General features: G+C 37.4%; 1 protein-coding gene across 1 annotated transcript in view; it reads right to left on the reverse strand.

Annotated features, from left to right (window-relative positions):
* EPRS1 (glutamyl-prolyl-tRNA synthetase 1) overlaps positions 1–24,950 on the reverse strand; it is a 74,087-nt gene that overhangs the window by 23,649 nt on the left and 25,488 nt on the right. The window contains exons 9-19 of the mRNA XM_006140236.3: positions 24,088–24,259; positions 22,195–22,428; positions 20,469–20,553; positions 19,283–19,342; positions 14,996–15,106; positions 13,314–13,450; positions 11,883–12,090; positions 11,015–11,127; positions 7,927–8,041; positions 5,556–5,912; positions 194–427 (exon numbers count right to left, since the gene is read on the reverse strand). Of these exons, the coding sequence (XP_006140298.1) occupies positions 194–427; positions 5,556–5,912; positions 7,927–8,041; positions 11,015–11,127; positions 11,883–12,090; positions 13,314–13,450; positions 14,996–15,106; positions 19,283–19,342; positions 20,469–20,553; positions 22,195–22,428; positions 24,088–24,259 (1,826 nt within the window). The remainder of the gene's footprint in view (positions 1–193; positions 428–5,555; positions 5,913–7,926; positions 8,042–11,014; positions 11,128–11,882; positions 12,091–13,313; positions 13,451–14,995; positions 15,107–19,282; positions 19,343–20,468; positions 20,554–22,194; positions 22,429–24,087; positions 24,260–24,950) is intronic.

Genomic DNA, 24,950 nt, shown 5'->3' on the forward strand with positions numbered 1-24,950 from the left:
AAAATTAGCTGGGGGAAGAAAAAAAAAATCAACTAAGTTTTCTCTAACAGGTAAGACAAGAGACTAGAGAACTAGGACTTGAATATAAGTTAGCCAGATTTGATGGGGCAGACAGTGCTCCAGGCAAAGTAAACTGTCTGAAAACAAAAAATAAACCAAAATAGAAAACACATGCACAAAATACCACACTAACCTTAGAGGCTTTTTCAGCTTTAAGTTTTCGAACTGCTTCTCCTTGAGAAGCTACTTTCTCAAAAAGTACTTTGGCTTCTGGTGTTTCCGGACCAGCAGGCTCAGAATTTCTGGCTGGACTCGAATCTGAACTTTGAGAGCATGGGGGCTGACCAGGTATATACTCCTTCCCAGTTTTCTCTTTATACTGAGCTTTCAGGGATAGTAAGCATTCTACAGCTTCATTTACTTTAGCCTGAAATAAAAGAGGAAAACAAATATTTAATATTTTCTGAAATTCCTGAAAATTTCGATGTCATTAAAAAATTTATCATCAAAATTTTCCTATAAACAAATAACACATGGAAAAACCCAAGTTAAATCATCAGTTTAAAATAACAAATATTGCTAAAGAAAAGCTTAAAATATAAATCATATACACTATCCCATAAGTAAGCTATGAAAATAAACATAAGCACACATAAATATTCCATTTTACCTAAGTAAACAAAGCATAGACCATGAAGAGAATTCTCAGAGTCAAGCCTTAGATCTATAAATAGTGAAGTCATAATTTACCAAAACAAAATAAAAGTTAGCACAGCAGTTTTGTCTATAAAAAACTTATTTTCTTCAGCCTAATAAACAGACATTAAATATAGCATTAAAAAAAAAGTTTAGGCTCAATTAAAGACCAGTTTCATTATTCTCCTAAAAATGTATAATGAAATGAGATACTGTTTTCTTTACTTGCCGAAGGGCATGTGTGCTCACCAGAGAAAGACAAAGGTAGAGAGAAGAAGAGGGAGGAAGCACACAATTGGGCATGGTCACACTGCAATCTCTTCCCCAATTTTCCATCCTGTGTATTTTGGGCATGAACACTCACACACTCCAGCATGTTTTTTTTAAGCCACCAGGGCTGGGATTCAAAATGTCAGTCATGTAGAATTTGGCTCAAGATCTTTTTGAAAAGCGATTTTGGGGACCAGCAGATGGCATAATGGTTATGTCAATAGACTCCCACAGTCAACCACAATTCAAGTCCTGGACCTGACAGCCTGAAACTCACACCGGGGGCATCTGCGTGCATGCCCAAAATCTCAAAAAAAAAAGAATGGAGAACAGACTGTGGTGTGGCCATCCCCCCAGGAGGTAATTTTGTCATAGGATGGGAGTACTGAGTTGCACTGTATAAAATCCTTGGTCCTTTGGGTCCAGATCAATAAAATTAGAGACCTATCCCTAAAGTGCAAAATATAGCCACAACCTCGATGAAAGTGGGCAGAAAAGAGAATTTAATAGGACAGAAAGATTTTAGAAGAGAAGTATACCCAAAAGACTTTTTTGGATGGGGGCAGGCTGTAGGTAGCAACTGCTTTGGAACTGGTTAGGTGTTATTTTTTATTACCAGAGGTGATAATGAATATTTAACAGTGGGAGGTCTGTCATACCATGTGTTTTGTTTGAATTCACTGGGGCGGGGGTTCCTGCCCTGCAGCTCTCTCACAGGTAAAGAATTTTATTACGTAACTGCCAGTGTGAGCAATATGGTAAGAGCATCCTAATTAGGATGAACTACCTGATTAGTTTATTGCCCCAATGGGAATCAGGATGTTGAACAAAATGTCTGGTTGGGTCTTTTCATATTCATGAGGAATGATAAGAGGGAAACTTACAATCATCCCTATGTATCTTCCTCAGGTACAAAGGAAGTGGTACCGTGGCACTGGGTGGGAAGAAGGCATTTTCATAGAGGGCTGGTTGTAACTCCTGATAAGTTGTGATTGACATGGCACGTGACTGACGTGGCATATGTCTTTCTGTTATTTGCCTAGGGTTGCCGGCTTATTACTAGCTACCTGCCTATCACAATTTCTCACTGTCCATCCAGAGAATGCACACACCCTATGGCAAAAATCTCTCAACAAGAATAACGAATTTTGATGGTGAATAAGTAGAATTAAAATTAAGTCACTGCCTTATAGCTTTTATAATGTTACGCAAATCACAGCGATTAGCATCATAGTCTCTGAAACAAACTGGAGATTCAAATACTGGTTCTACTACTGCGGCCAGCAAGTGGTTGGTAGTTGAGGCTCTGGACTCCCACATGGCCAACCACGGTTCGACTCCCAGACCTGGTGGCTTGCTTTCTCACTCTCCCTCTCTCTGTTTCCTGTCAATAAACATATATACACACACACATATATATAAAAACTAGCTCTACTACTTACTGTGTAACTGTGTAAGTTACACTTACTATGTAACTTTCTTCTGCAAAATATATAAGGGTTGTTCTGAGAGTTAAGTAACACTTAAAATGATGTCTAGCACAGAGCAAATGCATCATAAAATGACAGTCATTATCTTCTTTTGTTCTAAAGAATTACTAAATTAATTTATTTTAATGTGACCAGACAGGGACAAAGAGAGAGGGAAAGTGAGAAAGCAAGCCATCAGGTCTGAGACGCGAACCGTGGTTGGGCATATGGGAGCCATCTTTTATATCTACAGTTCTAGTTTTCTGTAAGAATTATTTTATTTAAATTTATTTGTTTGTTTGTTTATTTAGTTTTATTTGACCAGAGTGGGGCAGAGAGGGAAAGCAAAAAAGCAAGCCACCAGGTCTACGACTCAAGCCACAGTCAGCTCTGTAGGAGTCCAGCACCCTTAACCACCATGCCACCTGCCAGCCCTCTAATTCTTTCAAGAACCGTCTAAGAACCTAGAAGGACTTTTTTTTTTTTTTTTGAGAGGCTTTTTTTTGTATAAGGTGCTATAGGGTGTGTGCGCTCACCAGAAAGAGAGACAGAAAGCAAGAAATCACACCCCCCCAGGGAGGATGGCCACACTGCAACCCTTTCTCCTCCATTTTCCTCTTGGGATCTTGGGCACACATGTGCATGTACCCAGTGTGAGTTTAAGTCACCAGGTCCAGGACTCGAACCACAGTTGACTACATGGGAGTAGCCACTATGCTATCTGCTGGTACCCCTAAAAGGTTTTAATTTAACTTTAATATGAGTATTTTAAGTAAGTTAAAGTGACCTTAAAATTATTACTGACAATTAGGAGGTTTAAAAAAAGGAGAAAATGAGGGACCAGCAGTTGGCGTAATGGCTATGTTGCTGGACTCCCATGTAGTTGACATGGACCTGGTGGCTTAAACTCATACCAAGCACATGTGCGTGCATGCCCAAGATCCCGAAAGGAGAACGGAGGAGAAGGGATTGCGGTGTGGTCATCCACCCTGGGGATGATTTCTTATTTTCTGTCTCTCTGTCTTTCTGGCGAGCGCATGTGCCCTATAGCAAAAACCTCTCCAAAAAAAAAGAAAAAGAAAAAGAAAAAATGAGAAAATGGAAGAGAACTGATCTGGTTACGTTTACAATGAAAAGTACCTAAAAGCAGCCTTTTTTGAAGCAGTTATTAGATGGAAACATTTCTCTACAGGAAGGAGGAAATCCTTTTTTTCCAATTTGCTAAAGAGCTCCCGTACTCGCCAGAGAGAGACCGAATGAAGGTGAGAAAGCACTCCCCATGGGGGGTACTTATGCTGCAATCCCTTCTCCTCCATTCTGCTTTCATGATTTGGGGCACATATGTGCATGTACCCAGTGTTTTTTTCAAGCCATCAGGTCTGGGACTCTGTGCAGTTGGCCATGTAGGATCCAGCCACCTTAACCATACTGGCTGGCCATCTGAGAGACTTTAATGAAAATAAAAACTTAGAATGCTATCAATTTAAAATGGTAAGAACTGATCCAGCCATGGTGGCATGAGTGGTGGGGCACCACTGTGGAATACAAGAGCCAAGTGGGAAGGCCCACGGTCTGTTCTCTGGGTTTACCTAAGCAAACTAGGCTAAACAGGGGGGCTAGGATCCTGGCTGGAGGGTCTGGAAGTGGTATGTGTATGTGTAGGGATGGGCATGACTGTGACAAGGGAAGATCCTGCCATGGGTTTCTCTCTCTCTCACCTACCCTCCCTCCCTCTCTCATGAAAGAGGTAAATATAGTAAACATTGAACCAAAGAACAGTAAGAATAAAATCTATCGCAATGGCGAAGATATCTCAATTCTTAATGAAAGAACCTTTTTTTCGAACTTTACTGTGTCTAGCTATGTTACTAGTCACTCACCTTTGTTTGTTACTAGCATATCTGAGAACCTCATACCTATAAGCATCAGTAATAATGACCACCACAAAGCAGAGTTGCTCAGTTTGCTGGGGTAGGAGGTAAATGGTAATCAGAACAGGAAATCCTTCCAACTAAGGGAAGGAGAGTGCAACACTGTAAAAGTCTGCTAGCAGAAACCCAGTCACAGTGCTGAATTATTCTAATACAAGGAATAATTACAGCCAGGTTACCAGCTGCTAAAATACAAGGAATAATTACAGCCAGGTTACCAGATGAAGAAATGTAGAGGGCAAAGTATGTGGAAAGGAGCACAGAGCTTATATGACTTCTATAGACACTCAACCTCCAGGGACCTAAATTCAGCTACTGTGTAATGTTCTGAACATGAAAGTATAGTACTGCTTGAAATGGGAACCAAAAAAGGTAACAGCTTTATGAAATATGGTGACACTTTAGACTCCACAGTACAGGCTAGTAAAGCATGGCCTGCAAGGCAAATCTGACCTGCACCTATTTTTAGTAAATGCATGCTGAAATAGTCACACTCATCAAAATCTATGAAAGTGCCTCTATGAAGAGTCTGAGATAATCACTGTTCAAAAACCTCTGGACAACCCATTTATGACTCCCTGATATTGCAGGCACTTCCCACCTTTCTGCCTTTGTATTACCCTCTACACGAGTAGCTCAAAGCACAATTCCTTGGCCAACAGCATGAGCAGCATGTGAATGACTTTTTGGCAGTGAATATTTTCTGCATATTCTGGACTTACTGAAGTTCAGGGCTGGGGCCCAGCAAGCCCTCCAATAATTCTGATGCCTTACCACGCTTGAGGAGCACAACTCTGCACTTAAGAGTGCCTTCCTCTGAACTTTCACCCATAAAAAGCCTTTTCTCTTTCTGGACTATTTTAAATACTGTATCTTTATTTTTTTTTCCCTCCTTTCCTGCTACTTAATGACCACACAGAGGTCTCAAAGCAACTTAAACACACCACATAAAATTACAATGAGTCTGTATGCTTTCCCCCCATCAACTACCAAACCTAGATTGTGAGGTGTTTATTTATGTGCTTTGAGTTTGGCACATAATGGGTATCAGTAAATGTTGACTGTTATGCCAAAATATTCATCCAGACAGTGTTTAAATGATTTGTTTTACGAGAAGGTGATACTACCCCAAGCAGTCTGAACTCACATGCTCACTTACAATGTGGTCGTGACTCTCCAACACACTTACCTTAGGGGCTTTTTCAGCTTTCAGCTTACGAACCACTTCCCCTTGTGCAGCAACTTCATCATAGAGAGATTTACTTTCCAGAATACTTGATGATTTAGAAGAAATATTCTCTACTACTGCAGCAGGAGGATTTCCAGGTTTGTATTCCTGGCCAGTTTTCTCCTTAAATTCAGCTTTCAAAGCTAAAAGCTGTTTTACAGCTGCGTCTATATCTTCCTTTGCTGCTTTCTTCGTTTTTAATTCACGGACCACATCCCCTTGAGCAGCCACTCTGTTATAAAGAACCAAGGAATCCTCAGATGTAGCACAAGTATTATTCAGAGAAGGTGCTGGTCTTCCCTTAAAAAGAGGAGTTGTCTACCAAGGCAGAAAACCAAAAGTAAAATAATTAATTAATGCTAAGTGTCTTCCCATGAAGTTATATCATACTGATTGTTTTATAATGTTTCAAATTAAAAATAAAAATTTTAAATTTCAATCCTTTAAAAAGCTAAAATGAATAATTTCACTCCTAAAAATTTCTAACAAAAAATGACAGAAGTAAACAAAGGTGGAAGGTACATAGATATTCACTGGAGTGTTTTAATCACAGGAAAACCTGGAAACACCCTAAATCTTCATCGTTCGGGCAGTAAGGAATTACGATGCATCCATTACTGCTCTATCACATATTAGCTCTGCAGCCTTGAACTGGTTATTTAGGCTGATTCCTTACTGCAACAGAGAGGTAACTGTATTAACCTATTGGGGAATAAAAATTTTTAAATTTGGGAAATGGGAAAATTAAATGGGAAAGTTAAAAAGTAATAAATCTGTGTAAAGACCTTGGTCACAGAGGTTAAGAAAAAGTGAGTATCAAAAGCATTAAATATCATTATTTTTTTTTGAAAGATGAGCTGTATCTAAATACATTTCTTATAACTCTTGATAAGATATGAGTTTCTATACAATACTATATCATTCTTCATGGTGGGATAGTTCTGTGTAAAATTATAAATCGATAGTATTATGTCCATATATAACGCATACAATAAACCTGGAGATACGTTTACTGAAATCATCCCTGGATAGTGTTAAGAATACTATTTTTCTTAACAATGCCATGCTGTCTTCTGTCTAGAATGCTCCCTACTGAAATCCTTGAGCCATGGTCAGCCATGTGGGAATCCACTATGCCACCTGCTGGCCCCAATAAACTTAAAATTTTTAAACTCATTCTGCAAGATGTTTTAAAATCTTACATGACAAAACAATGAAAACAGGAAAAGTTAAGAGTTATTGTCTGCTTCAGTCCCAGTAATAAGAAAGATAACCAACACTTTCAGTGGGAATGTAAATAAATACAGCTACTGTGGAAAACAATATGGAGATCCCTCAAAAATCTACAAATAGAACTACCATATGACCAACAAATACCACTGCTGGGTATTTACTGAAGGATACGAAAACATTCACTCAGAAAGACACTTGAACATCCAGGTTTATTGCACTTGAACATTACTCACAGTTGCTAAGAAATGGAATCAACCTAAATACCCAATAATGAATGACTGGGTTGAAAAACTGTGGCATATATACACTATAGAATACCGCTCAGCCATAAGTAATGATGAAACTTTATCATCTGATTCAAAGTGGATGAATATAGACGATTTAATGCTAAGCAAAGCAAGCCAGACTATAAAAGACCAACACTGTATATCACCACTAAACATACTGAATGTCTACACTCTGTGGCAAAAATTAAAAGATTAGAAGATATAATAGCAGGGAGAGGAGATATAGATACCAGAGACTATACAAGACAGGATGGCTGGACTATATAGGAGGATGGCAGGTGTGAGGGATGGGTCAGGGAAAGAACATTTAATAGAAGAATGTAAAGTTATCTGCTGAAAATTATATATATATGGTGATATCAGCATTTTTTACTTAACTAACATGTACTGTATGCATGCTTTGGAAAACTGTATGGATGTATGATTAAATAAAAATTAAAAATAGATGAAAAAAAAAGGTAAACATTTGTGAAGAAATATATTCTAGGGCTGATCCCATAGCTTAGAAATTAAGGGAGCTGGATCCCACATGGCCCATAGAGGTTTGAGTCCTAGTCCTGGCAACTTGAAAGGCATGCCAGGCATGTGTGTGTACATACCTCAAATCTTGACAGGCTGGAGAAATAGTGAAGAAAGGATGGCAGAGTGTGACCACACCCCTTTGTGGGGGTACTTTTCTCTCTCTCTCTCTGGCTAGTGCACATGCCCTCTGACCAACACACACACACACACACACACACACTCACTCACACTCTAAACCCTAGGAGAGAAAGATATTGATTACAGGCTTATCCATAAAAGTCAATGTTTACCTCATTTTTTGTTTCTACTTTGGTCTTTTCCTTTGACCCAGATGTTGGCATTTCCTTTGTGTGCCCATCAGGGATGTATATCAGAATGCAAGGGGCTTCTTTGCAACTGTATGGGCTAAAAAACACAAAATGAAGAAACAGAAAACTTTATTTGAATAAGATCACCTGAATAACAAAATTGAATTGCTACCTAAATTCAACTGTGCTAAGTTAATGCTTTTCAGATATAAATAAAAAGTCTATTCTCTTACTATCCAAATCAGAGGCTCTTCAGAGTAGCACAAGAACAGTAAACATTCAAATTGAAAACTGACCATCTGAATCATGAATTTCTACGTTACCAACTTCCATAAATATGAAAAAGGTAAGCCCAAGAGCAAAAGTACATCTACTCTACTTGCCGCTAGAAATGGCATTAGTAAATGTTCTGTTCTTCACTTAAAGGAAATGCACCCCTGACTGCAATGACACAGGTGTAGGGCATCTCTGCATGCTGCTAGAGCCATATGCGAGTCCCAGGTTCAGATCCTGAGTCAACCTGAAGACACTAACACTGGAAGTGCCTACACATGTCCATTATACTGGCTGGCTGGGAGGCTAGGGGAGACTGTGGTGTGCAAAAACCCTATCCTGTCTCTCTCTAATAAAATAAATAAGTAAATAAATGTTATATAAAAAAAAAAGGAATTGGTTCTACATACCAAATTAATTTGCCAATAAGCAGAAGAATGTCTATAAAACATTTATTCAGTAAGATTTTCTAATAACCCACTGCCCAAGACCATTCATTAGCAAAAGATTTCTGCAAATACTCTTGACAACAGCTACAAAGTAAAAAATAAAGAGAGTAATAATTTAGTAAAAATACGGTCCTATCTTTTTGATATTTTTTAATAACAGCTTTACTGGAATAAAATTCATTCTTTAAAAGTATACAATTCAGGGCTGACAGGTGGCATGGTGTTTAAGGTGCTGGGCTCCCACATGGCCGACCATGGTTTGAATCCTGGACATGGAGGCTTGCTTTCTCATTTTCTGTCTCTGTCTCTTTCTGGTCAAATTAGATAATAATAATAAATGGAATTCAATAAATATTTTTTTAAAATAAGAAAGTTTAGGGACCAGCCATTATGTCACTGGAATCCCACATAGTTGACCACGGTTTGAGTCCCGGACCCGGCAGCTTAAACTCACCCTGGGCGTGTGTATGTGTGTGTGCCCAAGATCCTGAGAGGAGAATGGAGGAGAAGAAATTGTGGCAAGGCCATCCCCACCTGGGGGTGATTTCTCGCTTTCTGTCTCTCTGTCTTTCTGGCAAGCGCATGCGCCCTATAGCAAAAACTTCTCTAAAAAAAAAAGAAGAAAGTATACAATTCAGTAGTTTATATAAGAATGTGTAATCATGACCAAAACCTAGTCTTAGAAAATTTGTATCACCAAAACACAAAAACAAAAAAACAAATTGTATCACACCAAAAAGTAATCTTCTATCCTTTATCTATTACTTCTGAAACTAACAAGAACTTTGATAATCCTGAGAAAAATGTGACACAGTTATTACTTAGGAAATTTTAAACCAGCAGCCATGTGAAAACTACCTGTTGTTCTTGGAAAAGGACAACACTGGAGTAAAGAGACATCCCAGAAACTGTTTTGGCACTCAATGTAGTAATATTAAGGGCCAGAAGTAAGACAGAGCAGTGAATCCATAGTGGTGGACTAGACAGTGCAAACCAGGAGCTTACTGACTGGAGTAAGGGGTGAGGGAGAAGAACAAGTAAGAGGATACCTAGGAACTTGGCATTTTGAACATGCTGAATTTGAGGCACTGAAAAGACATCTTTTCCAAGACATCTAAAAGGCAGATAGAGGAGCCAGCAGTGGCATGGTGGTTAAGGGGCTGGACTTCCAAATGGCTGACTACAGCTTGAGAACTGGACCTGATGGCTTTAAACACACACGGGTGCCTGTGTTTGCATACCAAAAATCTCAAGAGGAGAACAGAGAAGGGACTGCAGTGTGGCTATCCTCCCGGGGGGGTGATTACTCACTTTCCCTCTGTCTTTGTCTCTCTGTGGTGAGCATACACACCCTATGGCAAAAACCTAAAAAATAAATCAATAAAAGGCACAGTCATCCTCCTGGGGTGATGTCTTACTATCCCTCTCACTATCTCTGGCAAGTGCATATGCCCCAAGGTAAAATAATTAAAAAAAATTTTTTTTCAACCAAAGATAAGATGATATATTTTTTTCTTCATATGCAGGCTATGTAAAAATTACCCAATGGTTTAGTTTTAGAAATTAATAATTTATTGGGGCCAGCTGATAGCATAATGACTACATCACTGGACTCCCACGTAGTCAACTGTGGTTCGAGTCCTGGACCCGTTGGCTTAAACTCACGCTGGGCACGTGTGCGTGTGTGCCCAAGATCTAAAGAGGAAAATGGATTGTAGTGTGGCCATCCCCTTAGGGGGTGATTTCTCGCTTTCTGTCCCTCCCTGTTTTTCTGGCGAGCGTATGCGCCCTATAGCAAAAACCTCTCCCAAAAAAAAGAAAGTCATTAATAATTTATTAATGTTCAGTGCATATTATGTTGTCTCAAAGTAAGTATCACTTACTAAAGTAAATTACTTAGCCTGAAATAGTAAATGTAGACAAATTAAACTGAACAGAATTCTCAAGAATAATATTCCAGTGAAAGTTCAATTTTAAATATTATTCAGGGATAAACTCAATGGCTTATTGGTAAAAGGACCATAGCCCACATGGCTGACTGCACAGTTCCAGTCTTAGACCTGGCAGGTTGAAAAACATATTGCCAAGAAAAAAAAAAAAGAAAGAAAAACACGTCGCCACGTGCATGCACATGCACATGTCCAAACTCCTGAAAGACAGAGAAATGAAGAATTGGGACTGAGGTTTGGCCACGCCTCTGGGGGAGTGCTTTCTTCCACTGTTTCTTTTTGTCTCTTTCAGGCAAGTCTGGCAAATTAGAAAATATATTGAGTAAAAAATAAAATAAAAAATATACAGTTGAAGAAGTTTAAACCTTTTCACTGAGATGTTCAGTTACATTTATTTACCTAACAGGTTCATAAGGTTGATCACATATGAAAAACCCTCTTCTCTGGAGTTGTATAATATCTCCTTTCTTCAAGGTCTTAAGGCAGGGGTCCCCTAGCATTAGCTCTTCATGCTGTAAAGATAATAAGTCCAAGTTAAGCTTTTTCTAAGTCAGAGCATTAAAACAATTCTAAAATGCAAGCTGTTCTTTTAGGAGCTAAAATATTTACATTTTAGATAAATGTGTTAAACAGTCTACTACTTAAGTGCACACACTGACACAATGAAGTATTAAAACAAATGATGATTCCATTTATGACATTTTTAGAAGTTAGTATTTCCAAACTGGCTTCAAGAAACCTTTCAAGTAACCTAATTAGTACTTCCACAGAAATAAATAATAATTTCAACACCATAAATATTAAATACAATGCAAGAAGTACATAATAGAATTAGCAGAAAGGTACAGTGTTTCAGTACAAGGGTTCTGGAGCGAGCTCTATCATTCCCTGTGCGTCCTAATGCAAGCCACATAAGGTCACTGTGCTTTACTTTCTATCTAACCTGTAAAAGAAAAGCATTACTTGTATCCTTTAGTTAAACAAAATTCTACAGATCTTTTTCATTTTATTTGAAAAACTGAGTATCTGAAATTAATTTTTCAAATTATAAAGAAAAGTTCATAACCAAGAAAGGCGTGGCCAAACCTCAGTCCCAATTCTTCATTTCTCTGTCTTTCAGGAGTTTGGACATGTGCATGTGCATGCACGTGGCGACGTGTTTTTCTTTCTTTCTTTTTTTTTTTCTTGGCAATGTTTTTCAACCTGCCAGGTCTAAGAAAAGTTCATAACCAAGAAAGATAAAATATGATTTCTTTCAGAAGGCTACCTTACTGTTCTTGTTGACATACTGCTTAAAATCCTCATCTTTTCCCAGCACTGGCTTTGTGATCAAGTGCTCATAAGTGACACAGATTGCCGGAATGGGAAGAGCATGTGTAGTCTCTGCAAGCCAAGTGATCTTCGTGGTTTTCTTGTAGTCTTTGTTCTCCAAATTCAATTTTGCATCAAGAGATACAATTTTTCCATCTGTGTTTCTAAATATAAATTGAAAAGTATACAAAGAAAATAAACATAATGCTATCAATGTACTATATTATTCTGTAGTAATTACATGAAATAATTATTTTATTTTGAAATGAACACATAAGGTATTTTCTTTGGTAAAATTCCTAATGAAACATTTATTTGAGCTTTTAATATACATATATTAGTTAATAGATGAATAAAATAAATCCCCTGCTATCAAGATATTAATCAACTAGGAAAAGATCCAAATATATTTGATAAAGAACATGAACATATTTACTCATTGAAAGCCACCTGAATTAAGTATTTTAAAATGTAAAATACTATATTTATTTTTAAAATAAATATTATTTTAAATAATAATATTAACTATTTTTAACAATAATATTAACTATTTTATTCATTATTATTATTATTAAATTTGCTATAAGGCATGTGTATCCACCACAGAGAGACAGAGAGGACTCCAGCGCCTTAATCACCACGCCACCTGCTGGCCCTAAATACTATATTTAAAAACATTTAACAATGGGGACCAGCAGATGGTGTAATGGTTATGTCACTGAACTCCCATGTAGTCAACCATGGTTCAAGTCGTGGTCCCGGCAGCTTAAAACTCATGCTGGGCTCATGTGAACCCAAGATCCCGATTGGAGAACAAAGGGACTGACTGCAGTGTGACCATCCCTCCTGGGGGGCAGGGGATGATCTTTCATTTTCCGTCTATTTCTTTCTGTCTCTCTGGTGAGCATATACACCCGATAGCAAAAACCTCTCTTAAAAAAATTTAACAATGAACGTAACCATATACAATGCTTAATAAAGTTCATGAGTTCATATAAATCAGTATTAAACATACTATATTCCAGGTATATAATACAAAAAATCAAATTAATAAGTATACTATAGTCACCAGAAAGACAAATTTATCTTTAACCAATCAATTTTAAAGTAAATTTTAATGATTACGCTACATATACAAATTCTGCCCAAAGGATGCCTTGACCAGGCAACTGTATAAAGACAAATTAGGTGATAGAAGGGCTTTACAGCATGAGACTACTGTTTATGTATAGATGCAGTAATTATGAATATCACCAGGAGAAGATACCCTGATAGACTATTAGCAAACTGAAACATAGATGGGTCTGAATTAGGTAATGTTTAATAATTAAACAATAAAAATGGCTTTTCTTCCATACTTATTTGAAAACAAACAAAAAGTTCTTACTTGTGTATTTTCGTAATGTTGATGTTGCCCCAATTTATAAATGTTACCATTTCACCCTCTGAAAACGTCTCCGCATCAGCACCTTCAATGAAAACTCTGGAACTGTACCACACAGGCTTCAAGCCAACATCAGGATTCTGATTGACAAAAGAAAAAGGACAGTGTTGGTTCAAGCAACAACTTACTGAATAAAATATGCAAATTCATAGTGATTCATTTTATTTATTTTTCTTTTTAGGTTTCTGCCACAGGGTACATTCACTTTCTGGAGAGAGAGAGAGAGCAAGTGATAAATCATCCCTCCTGGGGGATGGCTCTGCTGCAATTCCTTCTCCTTCACTCTCCTCTCAGGATTTGGGCATGCAGGCAGACGTGCCCGGCATGATTTTCAAGCAGCCTAGTTCAGAGCTTGAACCATGGCCAGCCATGTGGGAGTTCAATGCCTTAACCACCATGCCACCTGATGGCCCAAAATTCATTTTATTCCCTAACTAAACAAAAGTTACTTTTGCTCATATACTGCTAATAGTTCACTGATGTATAAGAAGAGAATGCTTACTTAACATAAATGTATTCCAAATTCTGTGTTTAGCATTTAAACAGTACATACTCATTATAAAAATTCACACTAATCTCAGAGTAGCAATTATAAGTTTAAATCCAGTGCTGACACTAGATCACCCACATGACTGCTAAAGTTGCTAGTGTTAGATAAGGCAGTCTGTCCCTAAAATTACCTCCTGCCTAAAACAATCATTCACTGATTTCCGAGCTAAGACAGTACTATTTCTTAGTATCCCTTCAACCAGAATCTGCTTGCTACCCTCAGAAACTTGCTATCTTTGCAGCAAAGGAGAAAATCAAGTCAATCGTAAGAACTGACCACAGATCACCACAGGACAATAGATACCACCATAGCAAGAAACTGTGATGTTACATATTTTAGAACACAAACTTCAAAGAAAGCGTACACACACACACACACACACACAGAGATAGATGTACAGTTTTTTTATAATACACAATTTTCACAAACTTTTTAAAGACTGGCCCCGCCTCCAATATTTATGGAGAAGAAAAAGAGATACAGGAATATAATTATAATGTATTTCTTAAATTTCAGCTTTTAGGGCCAGCCAGTGGCATGGTGGTAGCAGGGTGGTCAAGGAGGCTGGATCCACAGAGACCGACTATGCGGTCTTATAATAGTTTCAGATCGAGCGGCTTGAAAAACATGTCAGGTGAGTGAGTGTGTGCCCAAAATCCAGAAAGGAATGTAAAAGGGATTGTGGTATGGCCATCCCCTCTGGGGAGTGATTGTTTCTCCCTCTTATAGCAAAAAAGCAAACAAAACAAATGTTAATTCTGCTTTTATCTAGCAGAATTAAAAAAGAAAAAATTGCAGGAAGACCTTTCAAAATAAATGTTAAGGAACCAGCAGGTAGCATGGTATGTGAGGTGCTGGACTCCCACACGACTGACTGTTGTTCGAATCTAGGAACTGGCAGCTTGCTTTCTCACTTTTCTTCTCTCCCTCTTTCCATCTCTCTCTGGTAAAATTAAAAAATAAAAACAAAACAAAACAAAGCTAGGTTGTTCTACTGCCATGAAAGCACATTTTTCCTTTAATTATCTTGGTCCTTTCAATAGAGAGGAAAACATTGGTGAAACTGTAGGGTGACCTTTGGGTGTTTGGCGACTTCTTTCATCTCCTCCTGAGCTTCAGGGATATTTACTGGGATCACTTCTTTCTTCAGTAATGCAACATATCGTGGCGCCACTGGGTCAATAACCTGCAATAAATATGTCCTTGTATTAAAATGTTGAAATTAAAAAAAATGTCATAAATAAAATAAATAGGAGCACAGGAATACTAACTGGCTTTCTTTGTTACTGCATTTACTAATTGTCTGGTTTATCTGTTAACTCTTCTTTAATATTTAACTGTGAAACAGGAAAAAATAAAATTGTAAACCAAGACAGATTGAGGACTTTAGAGTTCCTTTCCAAGAATAATAAAAAACCAATTAAAGCATGATATTAGAAATATTTTGAAAATGATTTTAAAATCAGGTTATTCAAGGATGAGGGACAATTATCCTGTGGGGTTATAAATTTATTCTACAGATAAACATTATACTCAATTTTGCATTGTTGGAGAAGTTCATTTTAAGGCAATACGGATATTTGTGCTTCGGTTTTATTTTCTATAATCAATGTTAGACAACACAACACCATCAAAAGCAAAACAGCAATCGGTCACTATAATAAGGCAATTCTATAGATTAAAAGTATAAACAAGGTATTTGTACTGGTCTACATGCTATACATGTATATTCGTGTGTGCACGTGGGCATATATAAAGAAGGGTTCTTCAAAAGTTCATGAGAAAGTAGAATTAAAGCACAAGTTTATTCTGGTACAAAATAACTGAAATCCATGCATGGTTATTTTTTTACGAGACACATTTCTATGAACTTTTTGAAGACCCTTTGTAAAGGGATCACTGCATTCTTAATATCTACCAAAGGCCTAGTTCATGCAAGTAATCAATAAATATTGGCAGACTGAGTCAATGAATAGTCAAACTCATTAACCTCTAACCTATTCTACTTCCAACATAGTAGTAGCACTGCCTTCTGGAGCTGTTGTATTTTTCTCACTTCACTGTTCAAATTAAATTATTCATGATGACCAATCACAACTTCAGTGTTTAGATACTGCATAAAGCATATGGGAGGAAAATGCAGATAAGAGCAAATGTAGAATCGAATAGCTTAATAAAGTAATAGAAATTACTAGGTTGTTGGGAAAGTCATGATGTGTTTTTCTATGCAAAAATGTGCCATAGCTTTCCTGATGACCCAATATTTTTTTCCATCAAAAGGATGAAGAAAGTAGTGTCAAGACTAATAAACCTGGCTTCAGTTTCCTCAAATGACAAAAAGCAGTGATCAAAGATAACTAGGATAATAGATAACTACCATAGCAAGTAACTGTGGACCTTATATATTTAAGAATATGTAAAAAGCGTAGACTACTTCCTACTTTTGACTAATTACAATAATCACTTGGGCAACTATTATTAGCACAGATTCTCAGGCCACTTACTCCTAAAGGATATGATTCTATAGTCTAAAAGGGAAGCCTGGCAATCTCTTTTAACAAGCATTCCACAGGATGTTTAAGATCAAACAAGTTTAGAAATGCTTGTGTTATGATTTGGATGATGGTTAGTTCTCCAAAGTTTCATGTTTTAGAATTTGAGGCTGGGAGATAACAAGGTTTAGGGGATGATGACTGGATCACGGTGACTGTATCACAGAGGTGACACTCTCATGACTAGGTGACTGATGTCTCACGACATCCAGTGAGTTTTCATTCTCGTGAGAAAGGTTAGTTTTTGTGAGAGCTGAATGCTGTTTGGAGGCAGGTGATTGAAAGAAACTCCTCTGGGAAAACTGAGAGAGAGAAGATACTGAGGAAGGTACTGATAAGGAGGTTCTCCAATTAATTTCCCCAACCAGATCATCCTACAGTGAAGCTTGGCTGACAAGCCTAACTTTTACTCTTAGGGCTTCTAAAGCATTGCCAGTCACACATATTAGCAGATAACCAAAGCTAACCAGACATCTGGGAAATACCTTTAACATCATCAGAGAAAGAAATGAAAATAAACAAACTGAAGAGAAGAGATATTACCAAAACACAAACAAAAAGAAAAAACAACAAAGAAGATGATCTACCAGAAAGCAAACCCAAAAGGCAAGATGGAAAAGAAGAGAGAAAGTAAGTCCTGAGGCTCAACTTCTGTATAAGTATTCCATAGAGAAGAAATAAAACACTAGAGGGAAACAAACAAAAACAAAGAAATAAAAGAAATTACAAAAAACCTCCTAGAACTAAAGGAATGAGTGTCTGTATTGGAAGGCCCACATTTTTCCAAAGAGCAAAGATGAATTCAGACCCTCACCAAGGCACATCATTATAAGATTTCAAAATAAAAAGCAACAGGTTATAGGATCAGCCAAGGGCATAGTGATTAAAGCAGCTGATTCCACACAGCTGACTTTGTGGTTCAAGGCTCAGACCTGGTGGCTTAAAGAACATGCAGGGCATGTGTATATGCATGCCCCAAATCCTGAGAGTAGAATGGGAAAGGGACTGTGGTGTGGTCATCCCCCTACCGGGATGGGCTTTCTCACTTTCCCTCTGTGTCTCTCTCCAGTGAGCACATGCATCTGAGGACAAAATTTAAAACAACAAAAAATAGGTCATATACAAAGGTCTCAATCTTCATCATATGCACTCCCTCCGAGGGAGCCACAAGAGTACCAAAGTAATAAGGTAAAAAGCACACCAAAGTAATAAGGTAAAAAGAAGGAAGATCCAGGAATGGGAATCTCCAGGAAAATGATGAAAGACACCTGAAAAATCAGCTTGCCTCAGAAGCCACAGGGTCACTAACCCAGCCCAGATCAAAGCAGCAAAAGCGGCTCTGGCAGAGAGGACTCCAAGATGAAACTGAAAGAATACCTGAGGCACATGAACCTAATAATGGGGAATTCAGACGTGTGGAGAATCTGAGACAGAATTAGAGAAGTAAGCAAAAGATGGTGAAAATAAATCAACTAACCACACGTAAACCGAATGGTTGTGAGGAAAAGTAAAAGACTTAAATCCTCATCTTCCATCATAAAGAAGTCAATTGATGACACCTAAAACTAAAAACTAAAGGAGCAACACACATATTTTATTTAGAGATATAGGCAACAAATGCCATAGTATTAACTAAACAAGGTAGAAGTTGTTTCACTAGAGAACAGGGCAGGAAAAAAACCAGTAGGGCAATGCTCACTTTAACGGATCCTACAGAACTATGTGACTAGTGAAAGTCAATTCATATATGCGAACTAAGTGTTCATATCAAACTATTAAAATTTAAAATTGTTAAAAATTGAATTGTTAATAAAAAGTATGGCAATATTGTTTGCCTATAAATTTTACTCATAATTATTATTAGTAACTGCAGCAACAGAAGAACCAATTAATAATTCCTTTACGTGTCAAAAAATTAAACACAAAGGACTAAATAAAATAAACTCATTACGCATGCAAAACAAGCAACTAGTTTTTGAGGCAAGACATCTGCACAACCAAGCAGCAATCCCCAAAAAGAACTTACAGAACACAATCACAGAAACCATAGTTTAAATGTGGCATTTTAATAGTTTGCCTTATTATAGTGTCCAAGCACCTGCTGCCAATTAGTTATTAACAATGTCAATATGCAGGAATTATTCCTCATTTTAACTTTCAGTTAAGAAACAGTTCAAAAACAAGAGTGAATTAAAGACACAGGAACTGTAATTAATGAACCTTCAATACAATTCAATAAAATACGTAATTTTGAAACTCTATGTCCTCTTAGTACATAAGGGAACAGGATAATGGAGTTAGTCAGTCTTCCCTTCCCACTAAGAAAACCAGAGGACATGATTTTTGAAACTAGGAATAATGTATTTTTAATAGGCTTGTTTCAGCAAGTACTTTATATAAATGTGATTGTGCTTCAAAGCCATATAACGTCTTGGGTTATAACATGTAATATGCTAAAAGCTAAGTTTAAGGCAAATAAAAGCATTAAGTAATACCTTCTTACAGAGAGCTCGCAGCTTGAAAGCAGAAAAATGAAATGCAGAGTGTTTATAAAAAATTTAAGGAAAAAACTAACACTGTTACCTATAATTCCAAGATCGTTTCAAGCATTTTCACCTTGTTGGGATAGTTAATAGACTTAATGCTCTTTATATATTTTAAAAAAGGAAAACATTCCATTTTCCTGATAATCTGCAAAATGGTAATATTCTTCACAATGCTTTCTCTACCATGAGCACACTAATGACTTCTACATGTTTATTATTCAAGAGTTAGAGATGAAAAGAAATGACTGTGAGTTATACATGTACCTTTTTGTTAAATGCCCAGATTTTGTCCCATTCCATATTCACAACTGAACGTGAGGAACCCTAGAAAAGTAATAAAATTATTTTAAAGGCAAGAATTATTAATTAGAATTTTTTTCTTTATTTTAGGCTAGGATTGCTTAGGAAAAAAAATAATAAACTCTTGGGGCCAGCAAATGGTTTAGTAGTTAAGGCACTGGACTCTGACATGGCTGACTGTGATTTGAGTCCTAGACCTGGCAGCTTGCTTTCTCACTTCTCTCCCCTTCTGTTTCTCTCTGGTGAGTGTACATGTCCTATAGTAAATTAAAAACAACAACAATAATAAACAAAATTAAATAATTATTTAAATAGATAAACCCAATAAATACTTGCAAGTTTCCTTCCATGAAATACCTAACTTAGTGTATACAAACTAATTCGGTTACCCTTAACAAACAACTAATTGTAAAAGATCAATCTTCAATCTACAGACTGGTCAGGATAAGTAACCATGTATTTCACTGGTAAGAACATTTCAGATGCTTCTGTCTAACCCTAACTTAGGAGTTCAAAACATTCTCAAATTTCAATTATTACAAATACTGCTAAACATACTTTTTTTAAAAATAACTTTGGGGCCCAGCAGATAGAGTAGTGGTTGAGGTGCTGGACTCCCACATAGTCTACTATGACTATCCTTCCTTGGGGGTGATTTCTTACTTTCTGTCTCTCCGATAAGCACACATACCTTTACAGCAAAAATCTCTCTCTCCCTCACATACACACAAGTCTGCCCTTTGGCCAGCAGGTGGTCTGGTGAGTAAAATGCTAGATTCCACATGGTGGGCTCTGGTTTGAGTCCACCCGGAGGACTGAAATACATGCGGGGTCCCTGTGTGTGCATGTGTGCGTGCGTGCATGTGTGTGTGCAAAATCCATAGGGGAGAATGGAGGGGAAAGGAATGCAGCATGGCCATCCCCCATGAGAGGTGGGTGATATTTCACTTTCCCTCTCTCTCTTTTCCCCCAGCAAGTGCACATGTCAAGTGGCAAAGAAAAAAAAAAAATCTAAAAGAAAAAAAAATTGTGCCCTGTAGCAAAGGCATGAACAAGAAATAAAACAATAGAGATACTAAAGACTAAAGGGATATTCATAGAAATACTTGAAAATTTAAACAGAGAATCTAGAAAAGGAGTCATAAATCACCTGAGCAGCAATAAACTGTTTCAGTCCTTCCACTGTCATCCCTCTTCTCAGCACACCACGAACTGTTGGAAATCTTGGGTCATCCCTAAGAAATATGTAAATTTTTAAATACCAAGGAGATTTAAAAAATGTATATACAGAGAGTAGAAGATGACAATGAATAGTAGATCATATTCAGTTTGCTAAATATTGAACTAAAAGCCAATGATACTAATTATAATTACAAAGATCACAATACCCCTGAAAACACATTCATGAAAGAGAACTGCTTTTTAGTCAAATATTTCAGTAAAATATATGTACTGCTGCAAGCAGTAAAAGCACATTTGAAAAAAGACACAACAGGGGCTTTTGCAAGTACAGAATATCCATGCAATGACACATTTTTATTTGATTTTACTTAACCAACATTCAAGATTCCTGTATTGTACTGCCCACATGAGAAGTTTTTATATAAAAATAGTAGGTTATTAATATTCTGCAGGGATTTGCAAACCTCAGTAAGTTTCTAAAAAACACCCTTTGTATGGAGCCCAAGATACGTTTACCTTTCATCAAATTCAGCTCCACAGTAAAACAGTGTAAGATACATGTTTTTCAATATATTATGTACTTATTATATACCTTGATCACTGTCACATTTACACTAATATATACTAACATATATTCCAGTTAATTTGGGGTTATAAAAGTTCTTATAGACTTATATAAGCATGGAGACTCATCTGAACAGTCTTTACTTACACAGATACATGGCTTTAGATCACTTGATTTGTATACTCATCTTCTTATAAAAATTCCATATAAGTTATTAACATTCAAAATAGATTTTCAAACTTTTCCTAAGTGCTGAATCCTTTGGGCAACTGCTCTTTAATAAGGTGGGTATTCACCACCAACGTTAGAGACAGAAATCAGCCCAGGCCTGAGAGATAGCCAGAAGGAAAGAATGCAGGAGGGAGTTGAAAGCAGCCCCACTCCCAGATGGAAAGCCGCAGGGACCATATGGTAAAGTGGATGGAGCTCCAGGTATAGGCTGTGTGTCAAGATGCTGGATGACGTTCCACAAGCCCAGATATTGTCTAAATACTAAGTTAATGATAGCTGTCAATCTTGTACCAGGAATATAGCCTACAAAGAATGTCATGTATATTGTATACTGTTCTCTATAAACTCACCCACTGCTTATCTGATTTAATTTGGAATAAACGAGCTCTGCTCTGGTACAATTTTGCTTCTGCTTCAAAAGAGCTTTAGCCCTCTGCTTTAACCTTTTTCTTGTCTCTTTTCTCAATCCTTCATGACACCCTACCTTCGAGCCCTGAATTTCTCACACACTAAGACAAAGACCATTTCCATCTTCATCTCAACTCTCAAGAGTATTTTGGCCAACTGAAAAGAAAAACCTCAGAGTCTCAGCAGTGTGGAGAGTGGCAACCAGCTCTATAGAGCACCAGAGAGTTAAAACCATTCTTCTATTAAATGCTGAAAACTGCACAGGGTGTGCCCAAATGTATTCTTTTCATTCCCATATGCCATGGTCCACAATGAATGGACTCTATGCTTACAGCATTAAAACAAGGACAGGGTACCCTAATGCACTGGTTCCCTGTAGGACAACCATCCCACTTCTTCCCAACCACCCTCCCAGGCCCTCAAGCTGTTTAAAAGCCACTGATATATTATGTCCTTACTTCTTGTCAGTTTTAGGTAACACTAAACATACCATCCATCTACTAGTCCTTCGTTGACAAACCATGTCAGTTTTCTTTTGGACAGCACTGTGTTGTTGAGATTTAGCCGACTATATTCCCAAATATATGGCTTTCTTATGCCTAACGCTTCAATAATCCAGTAAAACTGCTCATCTCTGTCATGATATTCTGTTGTTCTCAAAGCATGTGTAACACCTTCAATGCTGTCAACAATGGGGCAGGCAAAATCATATGTTGGATAAACACTAGGAAAAAAGGAAAAATTTGAAAATTAACATTAAAGATTTTACTCTTTCCATCTTATATAAAGCATTATACGAAGCAATACTAAGTTAAAATATAATTCTTTACAGCTAAGAGTTTCTCAAAAACCAATCAATTTTTAAGACCTAAAGTATACTGTAACATTATCATACTATTTACTACATAATATCATCATAATACCAAAAGTATGTCGAAACATTATCAGCCTTTGAGAACAACTTGTCAGCTGCCCAAACAAAAAAAGCAAACTTGCAACTGGATACTAGCTTGGCAAATTCTACAATCATAACATTTCTATGATGGCCAATGTATATATAGCATGATAGAAAACAATATATATAATAATTACCTATAATATATAGTAACTTCATATAAATAAGTGGAGAACAATTATATATTATATGTAATAATTTTGAATTTAGCTTTTGAATATCTTTAGTAATCCCTCACTTGAGTAAATCCCCAAGGGTCTTAATAGTTTAGCAGTTAAATATACTCAAGAACAGAATATTCTGTTCTCCAACTAATACCCACAAAAACAAAATTATTGCTACTTAAAATTTCATTTAATATGGAATAGTCTTAAAAATAAATTCTGCCTAAAATAATGTATACAACATGCGTGCAGTATGACTGTGAAAAATAATATACGCACACATATAGTCACACATATGTTTGTCTACTTATGGACACACGTCCATACCCTCAAGTTTATAAAAGACCCAGGGCATGGCCAACTGTGCAGCTGGAATTCCCATCCATGGCTTGAGAACACACAAGGTGTGTGTACGTGCATGCCCCAAATCCTAACAGAAAGATGGAGACGGGATTGTAGCGTGTCATCCCCCCCGGGTGTGGTACTTTCTCACTTTCTCTCTCTCTCTGTCTCTTTCTGGAAAGCATGCCCATCCTAACAGCAAACTTTAAAAACGTGCAGGGAGGGAGAAGAAAGACCTGGGCTAGCCAGTGGCATGGTGGTTAAGGCAGTTGGATCCCACATGGCCAACTGTACTGCTGAGTCCTGGACCCAGTGGCTTGAGAAACATGCAGGGCGTGTGCTCAAAATCCTGAAAGGAAGGAGAAGTAGAGGAAAAGGGACTGAGGCATGACCATTTCCCATGGAGGTTTCTTTCTCACTTTCCCTCTCCCTTCTCTCTAACAATCGCACACTCTCCCTGGCAAATTACAAAAGGAAGAAAGGAGAAAGGGAGGAAGGAAGGAAGAAACTGAAGGGGAAAGAAGGAAGAAAGAAAAGGAAGGAATAAAAGAAAGAAAGGCCCATTAGCTAGCCATGTAATTGTTTATATTCACCATCTCTTCAGAAATTATAATCCGGCATTTGTATATAATAGCCTTTTTCAAAGTACAATCTAATCAATACGTAGAAGCAACTTTATGTAGACTAAAGGATTTTTACAAATGGAAGTGATCTTTGAAATAACTAAGTATAACCTTAACTGAAGGGTGAGTAACCAGCCTGTGAAACGCTGCATGCCTTTACAGAAGGCCACCCAGCCAGTTAATCTGTGGATGAACAAAGACCCAGGTTTCTTCACTATTCTCTATTATCTCATGTTTCCAGAGAGGATCAGAATGAAAGCACAGAAGGCTACCTAGCACATGGAAAGAAGCACACTTACTTGTATTTACTTCCAGTTCTTGGGTGTGGCTGAATTTTGCAGCGATAAAGGGTTGGGTCTCTCATGCACCCATTGTTACTACTCATGTCAATTTTTGCTCGCAAACAACAGGACTGACCAAACTGGCTCCCTTTTTTCATTTCTTCCCACATTTGCAGATTCTTCTCAACAGCTACAAAATAATAGTTACATTACTGTTTAATGTAATACTAAGTTGGCTGAATTTACTCCTGTAATTAGATACAAATTTGTATGTTCTCCTTTTATATTATAAGCATATTCCATTAGTTTAAAAAGATATAATAATTTTGGTATGTGCCACCAAGAGTAAATGCATCTATTTTTTACTACAAGAAGGCTCACAATACAGATAGGAAACGTACACTGTGTTTTGGAAAAGGTTAAAGCCAATACACTCAGTGCACGTATGTATTATCAATTAAGGGTAGGAGAAGAAGTATGAGGCCTGAGGGTTCCTTTCACCCAGTGTTTCTCATTATGGCACAACCTGCCAACTCTCTTGCTTCTTCCCAACCCCAATTTAACACTGTGCCTTCAAAGTAGAAGTCAACTTTTCTTTTGTCTCCTCAAACCGAAAAGATGGGTTTGGCCTGGCCATTGGTGCACACAGGGGTTGCCACTATCACCTGTGGGCTCCCTGAAAGCACCTTCAGTTATCCTAGTAAAGAGGTAAAGTGTGCTTGATTCTGAGAAAATGAGAGATGATAGAAAACAGATAGTGATACAAGAAAGAAGAGCTTAATGCAGAATAAAAGGAATATATCCTGAGTGACTATGTTCCTATCTGTGCGAGAATGTTGAAAATCTGTCTCACATAGTTAAGAACTATTCAGGGACCAGAA

This window comes from Tupaia chinensis, unplaced genomic scaffold (assembly GCF_000334495.1).
Source record: "Tupaia chinensis unplaced genomic scaffold, TupChi_1.0 Scaffold000026_1, whole genome shotgun sequence".
Classification (NCBI taxonomy): domain Eukaryota; kingdom Metazoa; phylum Chordata; class Mammalia; order Scandentia; family Tupaiidae; genus Tupaia; species Tupaia belangeri.